Below are 12901 nucleotides of genomic sequence, written 5' to 3'. Positions count from 1 at the left end.
GCCTGCATGCGCCCCCTACTATTTTTTTTGCCCCCTCTTCACGAAATATCCTATAGTTTTCTTACTCTAAGACGAAGACACTCGACACAAATTTAGAGTGGGAATTCAAGGCCAGCCACAAAAAGGGCTAAAAATCAATAACACCTACTGAAATTGCGTGTCGGTTGTCGGTTATAACAAAAACATTCTGGCGCGTACAAACAAACGTGTCACAACATTCAACAAAATAAATTGTTTGATAACAAAATATTAAAATGGGTTGGTTGTTGCTTTGCGACTGAAAGTTTGATCGATAATTAGAGAATGTAAGTAGTCAATTAATAATAAACAATATTCTAACCTAAAATAAAAAAAAATATAAGTTTGTTTAGTAATGTCCAATAATCTTTATTAAAAAATATCTTAGACTATCATAATAGCAAAAAAGGAAAAACAATAAACTTTATCCATCATTCAAATAAACTCATCATTTTGTCCACGTCAAATTCAAAAACGTATGTCAAATCTTATTTTATAATGATAGTTAATATAATTTATAAATAATGTGCATGTATAAGTGTGTTTTAAATAATTATAAATATTTTAGTTATTTTAAATGTATAATTATAATTAAAATAGTATGATGGCACATTCGAGTACCGGTCGTAAGCCTGATGCAGGGGTTGTAGGAGAAATTTCTGGAAATTTCCGTACTCCTACTACTACGCCATTAGTTTAGTTTTCTGAACACTCCTTATAAGCCGGTCCTATTTTACCGTAGTCCACGCTGCACTCAAGTAGTTATACAACATTGTTTTGATTTTCAATTGATTAAAACGCTATATTAAGTTTGAAGAGTCATCCGTTGTTGAGTGAGAAAATTTATTTAATTAATTATTATAAATTAAGTTTATAATTTTGGATTACGTGCTTTAATACCTCAAACAAAATATTCCTCTGGTAAAATATCCGCAAAGCCGCATGTTTTTTAATACTACTAAAGTTAGCCGACGTTTCTAATTTTTGTATTTTTTTTTTATTTATTAAATTGGAACAAAAAAATATTTTTTTTAATTGCACTTGAATTTTTTCAAGTTTTTTACAAATGAAAATTTTTTTCTAAAAAATTTTTCAATAAAAAAAAATTATAACAATTTTTAGATGTCGGCTAACTTAACTTTCATTATTTTTCATTTGTTTAAAACACATTAATTTAGATATTTTTCTGTATAAATATTAAATCACGGTGATATTTTATAGAGAAAAAAAAAAAATTTGTCTGGTAATATTTTTTTCCAGGAATATTTTTTCGGGAGACATTTTGTATTGCGACATGTTGCAAATATTTTATCGGGTGATGTTTTGCTCGGTAATATTTTGTCCGGCGATATTACCGTGTATTACCATAATTTTTACAGTTTTAACAAAGACTTACTCTGAGTGCTCTGGTATAAAACACAAAGGAATAGTTAATTTAAGTCGGGAAAGTTTTGTTCACTTAGTACAGTAAAATTTCGTTATGAGACCGATCGTATGGGTGGTAGCACACAGGTAGGGAGGGTGTATGGAAAACCTCCATATACGGTCTGACAAAGAGTGAACTCATAATGCGTTGCATTAAATGCGAATCGACTTTTACTGTGGAGTAAGGTAAATACGCTTATGAGGGGGACGCTTATGACGGGTGCTCGACTGTAAATAACCTTTAGTTGCTACTCAAATTAACCTAATTCAGCCAGTACTGAATCAAGATCTTCCTGCAGAGATAAACTTTCTTCTCTTTGTTTAGCTAAATCGTCTTTCAATCTATCAACTTGAGCTTTTAATAAATAGTTTCCTTTCTTCAATGAAGCTAAACGTCCTTCGTGTTTCTTTGCGATTGCCTGACAAATAAAAAAATAAAATTTTCATTTTAAAACATCAATCTAAGGACTTGGACTAATAAAAATGAAATTAAAAAAAAAAATAAACCTGTAGTTTAGTCTTTCGATCTTCTGAATCAGCTGTTTCATCATCAATTTCTGATTCCTCGTCTTCTTCAGACTCTTCAGACTCTGATTCTTCTTCAGATTCACTTTCTTCTTCTACTTCTTCCTCTTCTTCTTCTTCATCTCCATCTTCTTCGTCAGTATCAGCCATCAACTTGGCCATTTTATCAACTTCTTTTTGGAGTGATTTGTACTTTTTCTTTTCTTCCTTCAATAATTTTAACTGTTGTTTTATTTGTTCTTTCAATGCATGTCTCTCCTTTTTAGAATTGTCTTCTTTATCTCTGAAATATTAAAAGTAATGTTATTTTTACCTCCATTGAATTAATAGATAATTATATTTAATTAACCATAAAAAATTTACTTGAAATTTTTAATTTTAGTTGTTAATAATTTAATTTCTCTTAATGCTCTCCGTTCAGCAACAGCTTCCGGATCTTCATCCTCGTCTTCTTCCTCAGAACTTTCTTCCTCTTCTTCTTCCTCCGATTCACTCGGAGTCTTCTCTGCCTTCTCGATACTTTTTTGTGAAGCAATCTTTGCTACATCTTTAGCACTTGGACATCCAGCTAATGCCATTCCTGAAACATTATACCACGTTGCTTCCGATTCTGGTGGGAATTCTACTATGGGTTCAGGTTCAACTTGTTCCCAATCCCAATAATAGTCTGTTTGCGAGGTTGAAAAAAATTAAGCGAAATTAGTTGAAGCAAGCGTTAGTATAAGCGATAAATTATCAGCATTAGCGCAATTAATAGCAACTAAAAAACTTAATTTATTAAAAAACAAAATAAACTACTTACCAGCCTTCATACGTTTTTCTAATGCAGCATACATTTTTTTCAAATCTTCTAATTCAAGTTTTGTCCTATCTCTTTCTTCTGCAACTACTGAAAATTCTTTTTCTATTTTCTCAACATCTTTTCGCGCTTGACCTACTTCATTTTTCAATGATTCTACTATCTTTTCGTCCTGCTTTTTGTACTCTGTTACATTTTGTTGCAATTTCAACCTTTCATTCTCTGCTTCCAAATTTAAAAGTCTTGCCTGAAATTAATTGTATATTTATTTCAATTGTAGATAATTTACATCATTTTATCAATTGAATATTAAGCATTCTATCTCTAATCAGCCGCATAAAAATTTAAAAACAATATTTTCATATCATAATACAAAATTATAGCAAATCTAAGAAAATTCATGGGATTTTAAGAAATCATGATAACACCGCTCTCTAAATGATTGTTTACGGTGACTGATGAAAAATAAAATTTATTTCACAATTATTTCATTTTTTTAGTCATGGAACAAAAGAAAGTGTATCCTAAAAAAATTTGTTTGTGAAGCTATTCATTGTGCTTTTATACAAAGTATTCAATCCAACAATTTAATTATTCATATTTAAATATGGGTGCACAGAAAAAAAACTTAAATTAAATCAAGCGAAAAATTTTTGAACCACGAAAATAATTTTAAAAAAATTCATTGTCTTGAATCAAGACGAAAAATTCTTTAATCAAGTAAAATTTACTTAAACCAAGAAAAATTTTTTAGTTTAAGAAATAGTTAAGAAGTTAGTTTAAGAAGGTAGTTGGGTCATGCGAGCTAAATTTCAAGAAACCTTCCAAATTTATAATATAAGTAATTAAATGCATAATGTACATGCTGTTAAAATTTGGAGACGATTTACCACTTCTCACCAAAGATAATTGCAATTGAAAATTACATTTTTACACAGGTGGTATGGGAAAAGAGAGAGAAAACCGCGAAGTTTTATTATTTTTGTATTGAAAAAATTTTAAGAATTTCACGAAAAACTAATATTACTTAGATTAATAGATGTATAATTACCCCAAAAAATTCTGGAATTCCCTACCACATAGTTTTTGAGAAATCATTGATAAACTATTAAAGTAAACAAATAAAGTCGTTCGTGGAAGTAAGTGAGCAATAGCCCGTAAGAGAGACGATACTAGCGAATGAAAAAGAGAGCAGTAGCATAAACTATAGGTTGGGAAAGAACTACCTTAAGAATTTTTCTACTCAAATAAAAAAAATTAAGTTCTTCAAAATTATTTACTTGATTCAAGTAACTTTTTTTTCTGTCTGGAATTATAACAAATAGCTTTGCAAAACCCAACTTTTATGTCATACATGAACTTCATGACTTGATCTAATAATTAAAATGGAAATATTATATTTGTTATATAGCATATCTAATTCTACCTGTAGCCTCTTGTTATCTCTTTCCAATGCCTCTTTATTTCTCAGTTCCAATGCAAGCATCTGTTTAGTGCTTTGCAAGTCATCTCTTACTGCGTCAATATCATCCATTTCATCGGGTACAGCATCATCGACAGGTGCAGTATCTGCTTTGTGCATCTGTTCTTCAATAGTTAATTGCCGTCTAAATTTCCTCAATCCCACCAACACTGGTTTTGATCGATCATTTGTCTTTACACTCTTCAACTTAACCCCCGACTGAATCTGCTGCAGCAATTTATTATGCATGTTTGATTTTTCTGATTCAAAAACAAAGTGTGCGTTTCCTGAAAAGTATCAAAGAGTCTATAAAATCCAGAATTTTATTTTTATCTCTATTTTAAAAGAATTTTTTTATTTTAGAAATTAAATAATACCTGGATCGGCAGTAACTTTGCTAACCCTCTCAATGATTGGAGCACTTCTGTCGTTACACTTGACATGCCTAAGCTTTTTACTACTCTCGAGTTCTTTCATCATACAAGCCCAATCAGGACGTTTTCTTGGCCTCGATTTAAGCATTTCCAATTTTTCCTGCTGCGTTTTCGTAAGCTCGGGTAAATCTTTCAATACTTCCCGAGCAGGAGGTGGTGGTGGAGGTCGTGGCGGTGGAGGCGGTGGTATCGCCGCCCTTGATGAACTTTTTGATAATGTCGGTGCACCTAAGTCCATAACAATACACGAATAAACAAATCAATAAATTAAACTAATTAACAGGGTCGGTGAAATAAATATACTGACAATGAGGACAGTTACGATCGAAATAACTCAATTTGCTCACTGTGCTCTGATTCCAATAAATTTTATCTCGTATCGTTAATTACAATCGAAAAAACAATTTTAATTTTAACAATTTAAATATTATAAATATTCTCACCTGTTGAACTTTCACTTTTAGAAAGAGGAACTCTGTTGTCACTACGCGATTGAGATTTTTCAACGCGAATCTGCCTTTCAAGCTGAGGTTTCGAAGACGGTGTCTCCGTACGCGATTCATTCTTCTGTCCGAGTTTAGGAGCCGTTGATGTTTTACTTCTTTCATTCTCACTCTGTTTGACGTTTGATGTTGCTAGTTTACTAGTTGCATTCTTATCGCTTTTAGGTTGCGTTGGCACGATAGTTATTTTACTTAGCTTTTTTGGTTGAGGCTCTGCTGGTTGTTTTTGTGGTGCCACAGCGTCTGCCGGTTTCGCTACACTCTGAAAAAAATTTTAAATAATAATTATTAGGACACTTATATTCACATATAAAAAAGTCCTGATAATCTACGCTTTTATATTCACGCGGTGAATTTATTAGGACTTTTTTACGTATCGATAATCACATAATTATTATTTTTAGCATTATTACTAATGTTATTTTTTTGACGTTTTGATTAAATAGGATTTATTGTAAAATAAAAAAATATTTATTCGCTTAACTAATTTAATATTTAAACTGCTACGTTTAACTGTTCGTATTGGATTATCTAAATTATCACTAGTCCATCTAAAAGTTATTTCGCTTGGTTCATCCAAACTGGAACCAGCGATATCCATTGTAATTTATTATTTCAATAATCGAATTTATTAAATGCCGTCTCTTCAAAATTAAAACCACTAATGATCTATCTTGGATTAAAGTAATCTTTAAAAAATAATTTGGCGTCATTCTATTTTCTTTAAATAATACTTAGATATATATTTAAGTATATATTAAAATAATTGCATGATTAATTATGACACCAATAATTTGTCATCATAGAACTATATTTTTAAATTTTATTTATTATTTATTATTTAACAAATACAATAGTTACTAATACCGTATGTTTTTGTACAATCATGTCAGTTCCAGACGTGCATTCGTTGTTTAAAATTTCTATTTTTATCAACTTAACCATCATCATTTAAAAATATATTTAAAAAATAGATCATTTACATTCGCAAGGATTTATGTGAATTATTATCATTACTTTTTTTTTTATTTAAAAATAAAATTATGTGTCGCAATTTATTAATATTTTATGAGTTGTCGTAATAGTTTACGTAAATTTATTAGATTAATTATTTTTTAATAATTTATCTTGACAAAAAAAAATGTATTGTATCATGCTGATAAATTGAATCTAAAAGTTTTAAACGATAATTATAATGAAAAATGAAAACATATTAAATTACTTAGTTTATACAAATAACGAAGAGGAAGAGATACACTCTCAGAGACATTTGAAATCGAGGCGTGTGCTTGAAATAATCATGACCCAGAGGCATATATATACGAGCCACTTTTCACTTTACATCTTAAGACGTTGTCTCGGTGCTTAACTTTGAATCTTTTACTCCTCACTGTCTCTTTTTCCGTCTCTTAATGTAATGAAAATAACCTAATCTATCATTTATTTATAAGCATACATATATACACTGATTTATGTTTCGATATTTTAAAAATACATTTTAATATTATTTTTTTTTGTTTATTAAATTTTTTTTTCAATATAATTTTTAAAAACATATTTTCAATTGTGGCACTGTGCCATAAAATTAAATAAAATGTTAACAGATTTTCAATCAATGTTATATTTGATTTTATTGCACGTAATAAACATTAAATTAACATTTGCCGTTAAAGAAAATGAAGAATTATTAAAATAAATTTGTTAATTATTGTTTATTTTATTTAAAAGATATCGTCATATTTATTTTGAAATAAGTTGAAGATTTTGTCAACGAAATTGAATACAAATAAAAATTAGATGTAAAAAAAGATGAATCTTATGTGAAACAGTTTTATACAAAGTTAATAATAATAAATAAATAATTACTTTTAGTGTGACTTTAGTGAATGCCGGTGCATCTTCACTACTTGTCTTAGATTCTCTTCTAGAATTAAGTGCCCACGGTGCTGAGGGCATTGGTAGTGGATTTGGTCCATCCTTGACCCACGGCGGTCTAAATGTTGTTCTCTGAGGTTGCTGACCTCCCGCACCCGGCATCGTTTTTCTCGTGGCTTTTTGCCCTCCTATTTTATTTTTCTTCTTTAAATATCACCTTGCGTTATCTAAATACTTGTCTTCTTAGCTTTAAAACCAAATTCAATCCTGACGGTTCAAATAATCACTAATTTAAAAAAAGACTAAATTATATTTGTTTATTTAAAATATTTAATAAAATTTATTCAATAACTTCTGGGATCATGATTCCGAAAATAAATTATACTTATTTAGAATACGAATTTTAAATATAATTATAATTATAATATTATAATATTAGTATAAAATATTTAAAATGAAGAAAGAGATACAAGAGTTTAAACTCGTGATAGCTTCAACACTGGTTAGCGCACTGATTAGCTTGCCTACACTGAATTTATTATTTGGTGGTTTGCTTGGAAAATTGTAGTTTTCTCAAGTCAGGAAAGATCGAGACCTGGACTTCTCGCCAGGGCCGTGACTAAGTTACCTCCTCCTTCTGTTGCGGCCAAAAACTTTATATTTTCGGAGTATGACGTCACGAAATCAGAGTACAAAAATAGCTGATCGACGTCTTCTAGGACGCCATCACAAACTTCTCATATCTACGATTATTATCTTCTGCTTAATTCCTTAGTTTCTATTCTTCTTTTTAATAACTATTCAATCTCTCTAATTATTCCCTACTTTCTATGCTTGCTTTTCCTAATTATTATCCATTCGCTTAATTTAATTTATTTTTAGTTATTAGTATGTATAAAAATAATTAGATGACAAATAATAAATTTATATTAATTGAATTTATATTTTTTATTTAGGTCACTATCTGAAAAAAGATATCAATTAGCAGCTCACAAACGAAATATATCAGATCAAAAATTCAATTACTACAGTCAAACTGCCCAATATTTTGAGCGTGAATCTCAAAAGACCAAACAGTTCAATACCTGGAACGTTGATGTTAAGTCAATTCGTTGGGATAATATAAAAAAAGCAGAAACACTCAACTCAAGGCGCAATAAACTCCAAGTGCTCTTAAGAAACGAAGAACAAGCATATAAACGAGAGTGTGATCAATTAAAAGCACGTAAAGTTACAAAAGACAAGATACCATTGGAGGTGTTGGAAGAAAAATTAAAAGAAAAACGCGCAGAATTGAGCTTGTATAATCCTAATATTCATCGCCGATTAAAATCATATTTTACTAATCCTGCCGAAACAGAACGTGTCGATTCGAAATTACATAATATCGCTGAGCCAATCACTCGTAATTTATCCCGATTGTCTTTTGATAATTCAAATTATCTAAAAAAAAGAAGATCAGACTCGCCATTTAAAAACAATTGTAATACTCCTTATAATTATAAATCATCACTAATGGATTACTCTAATGAACAAAATGAAAAAGCGTTTGACGAAAGAGCAGATGCTTTCAATGAAAATCGTGAATATTCAATGTCCGATCGAATGGATTACTCGAAGAAAGATCCCGCTTTTGTGCCTGATAGAAAATTTAAAGAACGTTACGCTCACAGAAGTCTTGAAAACACAAATGTTTTTGATACTGCTGGGCATACACATGACATTTATGAACAACAAGCTATGAGCGACGAAATATCAGCTGTGGAGGCTTCAGATGACGGTATGAATAATAAAAGTAATTTGGAAAATCAAGAAGGAAACGATTTAGTTGATTTCATTTCGAGTGAAAACGTTGACAATCAAGAAAGTAATCCCGGTGAAGAAATGAATAATTCAAAGGAAACTGCGTCTGACTACCCGGAACAAGAGAAAGGTCCCCTGACGACGATCACTAATTCTTCAGATATGATGGTGTTGTATCTTATGTACAATGATTTGCAGAAGAAAATTGAAGACCTTGAGGTAAAAGAAAGTCGTGCATCCTTGAAACATCTTTGGGAAGAGACTCTGCGCTTGAGAGACATGCGAAATCGTTTAGAGCTTTTGAGGGAGAAAAAAATTTATCAACGACGTGATTTACATATTGATCCGTCAAGCAAGGAAGCAGCATTAAACAATATTGAGAAACGTAGTATTCAGCTTAAAGAACGCGAAGATACATGCGCTGATTCAAAGATGTACAGGTAATTTTTATATCATATTGTCTTATTTTTATTTTATTGATGCATGACATACGTTTGTAAAAATAAGTCAAGTGGATAATTATTATGAGCTACGATACATGACCGTCTAAGCAATGCCAAGGGTTTTTGATGATGTCGTAACAGTGAATCACTCGCGATTCAATGTGTGCATGTAGTCTATACTTTGATTAATGTTTCTCGTGCCAAAATTATTCAGAAATACCTCGATGAAATGCGACTGAAAGCCAGTTTCTCTTGTTTTTAATGTAACTTGCATTGTTTATTACTAGGAACCTTGCAGTTACTATGTGACTGCCGTGACTTGTGAACTATAAAGAAATAAAATTTTGCTTTATTAAATAATGAATTTTGTTAAATTGCACTCTGCTTTTTTAACTATTGACGTTTTTAAAGATATAAGCTAATCCTGATGCATGTTGATATATTTTTCATATATATAATGTATATAAATATATAAAATATATGAAAAATTGATGTGGGTACTCAAATGAAAGGTCTCGATGAGTGTAACATCTGGATAAGTTTATATCTTTAAAAATGTCATTAGTTGACAAAATACAATGTCATTTCTTAACTATTGATCTTTTTAAAGATATATAAGCTCATCTCGATGTTGTACTCATCAAGAGCTTTCATTTGAGTACCCACATGCATGTTGATATATTTTTCATACATACATATATATAATATATATAAATATATAAAATATATATAAAATTGATGTGGGTACTCAAATGAAAGGTCTCGATGAGTGTAACATCGGGATAAGCTTATATCTTTAAAAATGTCATCAGTTGACAAGATACAATGTCATTTCTTAACTATTGATCTTTTTAAAGATATAAGCTCATCCGATGTTGCACTCATCAAGAGCTTCCATTTGAGTACCCACATGCATTTTTGATTTATTTTTCATATATTCATATGTATAGAATATATAAATATATGAAAAATTGATATGGGTACTCAAATGAAAGGTCTTGATGAGTGTAATATCGGGATGAGCTTATATCTTTAAAAATGTCAATAGTTCACGAGATACAAGGTCATTTCTTAATTATGTACCTAGAGATAGAGCATTTTCGAATGCAGCTTAAATATCATTATAAATTGATTATTGGTGAGAATGACATGAAACCTCGAAAAAGCACAACTCCAGGTCAAAAATTTTCCAACGATACCAAATTTTAACCATAAAAACTCATTTTATCATATAAATATAAATACACTGGCCACAAAATTTTGCTTATAGGGCATTCCATGTGAAATGGGAAAATGACTAAAATTTAAAAAATTCTCTAATCCATTTTAATTTAGTCCTAATTTATTATTAAAAGTTTATATTTTACTAATTTGTAAAAAAAAATTTTTTTAATCAATAAAAAAAATCGGTTTTTCTCTCCTAGTAACTTTTCAGCCATACTAATTTGTATCCGGGTCAAATGTTGTTTTAATAGTTATAAGAAAAAATTCATTTTATGTTTTTTATTAACTAACATATTTTTTATTATAGTTTTAAGAAGAAATTTTCTTATGTTCGTTATTAATTAACACCTAAATTTATCAAGATCGTGTTGTCAGCATGCTAAATCCTTTATTTGTGTTTTTTAATTAGTTTTTTTTTTAATATCATAAATAATTTATAGTTAAATATATAAACAATAATGTTTCTAAGGTTGAAATAATATAAAAGTCTTTTTAATAAACAACTTCATGTACACATTTTGAACTTGTTCCACCAGTCACAAATGCCTGTCCCACCAGTCACAATAAAAAAAATTATTTTAATTGTTTTTACGTAGGTAATCAGTCTAATTCTTCATAATATTCAATGTTTGTAAGATAAATTTTGTATTGAGAGGGAAGTATTTTTTAAAAGTTTAGTGGTTGAACTGAAATTGGACTTTAAGTATACCTTTGGTAAGAGAGAAGGATTTTTCTTAGTCCCACCAGTCACACTCAGTCAAATGATAATTACGAGAAACTTAAAAAGTAATGGAGGTTTTTGACAAAGGGATGTTGTTATTTAGTTATTCTTCTATTATATATTATAAGATAAATTTTACTGTAGTATAAGTTTCAGTCCCATAATTATAACTTATAATTGATGGAATTCTAGAGTCAAATGTCCCACTAGTCACTATGGAATGCCCCTTATCTACTTAATAATATAGATTATAATGTCGCTTGTAACTTTTTTTTATTATTATATTCTTTTTATTTGATTTTTTTTTTTTACGATCACTTATTATTAACGGAAACAAAAAAACAACTTTGTTTTTATTGAAAATAATAAATAGACATAATGTTTGTTACAGATATATTTTTAAAAAATAATTAATATATTTTTTAAATTTTTAATTTCAGTGAAGACGCTAAACGTATTTGGGAAAAGTGGATCGCTGAAGATAAAAAATCACCAATCTCAGAAGGTGACGACTTGAGAAAAGCTTTAATGAACCAGTTAGCAGATGAATGGGAGTCATTAGGTGAAAACGACAAAAAAATTATTTCTCAAAGTTACGCTGAAGTAATGAGAAATGCTTCATTGGAAATAGAATTTGATATTATGGCCAAAAAAGGATTTTATTAAAAACGTATTTTTTTTCATTGAATTTTGTGTTATTTTTAAGTTCAGTAATTTTTTTAATTTTACTGACAATGCAATTTAATCAATTATTGCTTATTAACTTATAAGCCATGTTAAGGCTATTTAATTTCTTATGCTTATGAATATTAAAAAAAGTATACAACATTTTTTAGACGAAAAAATGGTCAAACATTTTTTCGTTTTCAAATTGATTGTTTACGAATTAAATCAAAAAAGGTTGTTCACTTTTTGTGTGTCGAATAGTTTATTCATTTTGAATTACAGCTTTATTAAATCTACAATTTAACTATCATAAAGTGCTAAAAACTTTGAAATAACAATACTCAATTAAATTAAGGGTCAGTAACCACAGCTCCTAACAAACATGATTAATGTGTCAAAATACTCGAATCGATAAACGAATTTTTTACATAATAGTGCTTTATGAGTGATTTCATGTATGTTCGTTTTTATAAAATAGAATGTTTTGAAATCTTATTACACTTGAATATAAATTTTTTTATTGTATCTGTCCGACAATGCATTTATGTTAAAATAAATATGAGAGATATGTATAACCCATATAATACTTTGTAACAAGTATACAAAATTAAATGTTAATGCTTATTATACAGAGAGTGTTTCTTTATAGACTAAGGAAATTCTAATTCTTATATAATTATTATTCAAGGTTACTAAAATTAACAATAATAATAGTAATAATAATAATAATATTTTTTGTGTAAAAGTTAAAAAGTATCTTAAGTTAGAAAGTTATTTTTTTACAACACAAATATTTTTAAAAAATATCTAAATTATTGAATGAGATAAGAAATTTAAGTAAGCATAAATTGTATTACAATCGAAGTTTCATGCATTTTCTGTTATGTTTATTTTTTAAATGATACTTAAATTAGCAGACATTTTAATTTGTTTGGATTTTATTTAACAAAAAAATTATTTTCAAATGATTGAACTTAAAACATTTTACAATTAAGACACTGAA

At 28.9% G+C, this 12901-nt stretch overlaps 2 protein-coding genes across 4 annotated transcripts; one reads left to right on the top strand and one right to left on the bottom strand.

The window, feature by feature from the left end:
- The first annotated feature begins 146 nt into the window (after positions 1 to 146).
- Positions 147 to 12525, top strand: LOC123261020. The gene is made up of 3 exons (XM_044722473.1): positions 147 to 305; positions 7998 to 9284; positions 11673 to 12525. Coding segments are annotated over exons 1-3 (1515 nt in total). The 5' UTR covers positions 147 to 303; the 3' UTR covers positions 11899 to 12525.
- Positions 1346 to 7758, bottom strand: LOC123261009 (glutamic acid-rich protein-like). 3 transcript variants are annotated; one of them, XM_044722445.1, is made up of 8 exons: positions 7033 to 7758; positions 5107 to 5428; positions 4607 to 4891; positions 4194 to 4516; positions 2771 to 3014; positions 2332 to 2635; positions 1951 to 2251; positions 1346 to 1862 (listed from the first exon to the last, which is right to left on the bottom strand). In XM_044722445.1, the coding sequence occupies exons 1-8, from the start codon at positions 7201 to 7203 to the stop codon at positions 1701 to 1703; spliced, it is 2112 nt and encodes a 703-aa protein (XP_044578380.1). In that variant the 5' UTR covers positions 7204 to 7758; the 3' UTR covers positions 1346 to 1700. The 3 variants fall into 3 exon arrangements, with proteins under 3 accessions (XP_044578380.1, XP_044578382.1, XP_044578381.1); XM_044722447.1 differs by having other exon boundaries at positions 2332 to 2548; positions 7033 to 7755; XM_044722446.1 differs by lacking the exon at positions 7033 to 7758 and adding an exon at positions 5651 to 5812.
- Positions 12526 to 12901: the final 376 nt, after the last annotated feature.

This window comes from Cotesia glomerata, linkage group LG3 (genome assembly GCF_020080835.1).
Source record: "Cotesia glomerata isolate CgM1 linkage group LG3, MPM_Cglom_v2.3, whole genome shotgun sequence".
Classification (NCBI taxonomy): Eukaryota; Metazoa; Arthropoda; class Insecta; order Hymenoptera; family Braconidae; genus Cotesia; species Cotesia glomerata.
This window is presented reverse-complemented; position numbering and strand designations above follow the sequence as displayed.

Bases quoted from the DNA above. Each gene is read 5' to 3' on its own strand.
- LOC123261009 (XM_044722445.1), bottom strand. From the start codon at position 7,203: ATGCCGGGTGCGGGAGGTCAGCAACCTCAGAGAACAACATTTAGACCG. The intron at 5,429-7,032 runs GTAATTATTTAT...AATTTTTTTCAG, and splicing joins TCACTAAAGTCACACTAAAA to AGTGTAGCGAAACCGGCAGA. The intron at 4,517-4,606 runs GTATTATTTAAT...GATACTTTTCAG, and splicing joins CAAAGTTACTGCCGATCCAG to GAAACGCACACTTTGTTTTT.
- LOC123261020 (XM_044722473.1), top strand. The intron at 9,285-11,672 runs GTAATTTTTATA...TTTTAATTTCAG, and splicing joins GCTGATTCAAAGATGTACAG to TGAAGACGCTAAACGTATTT.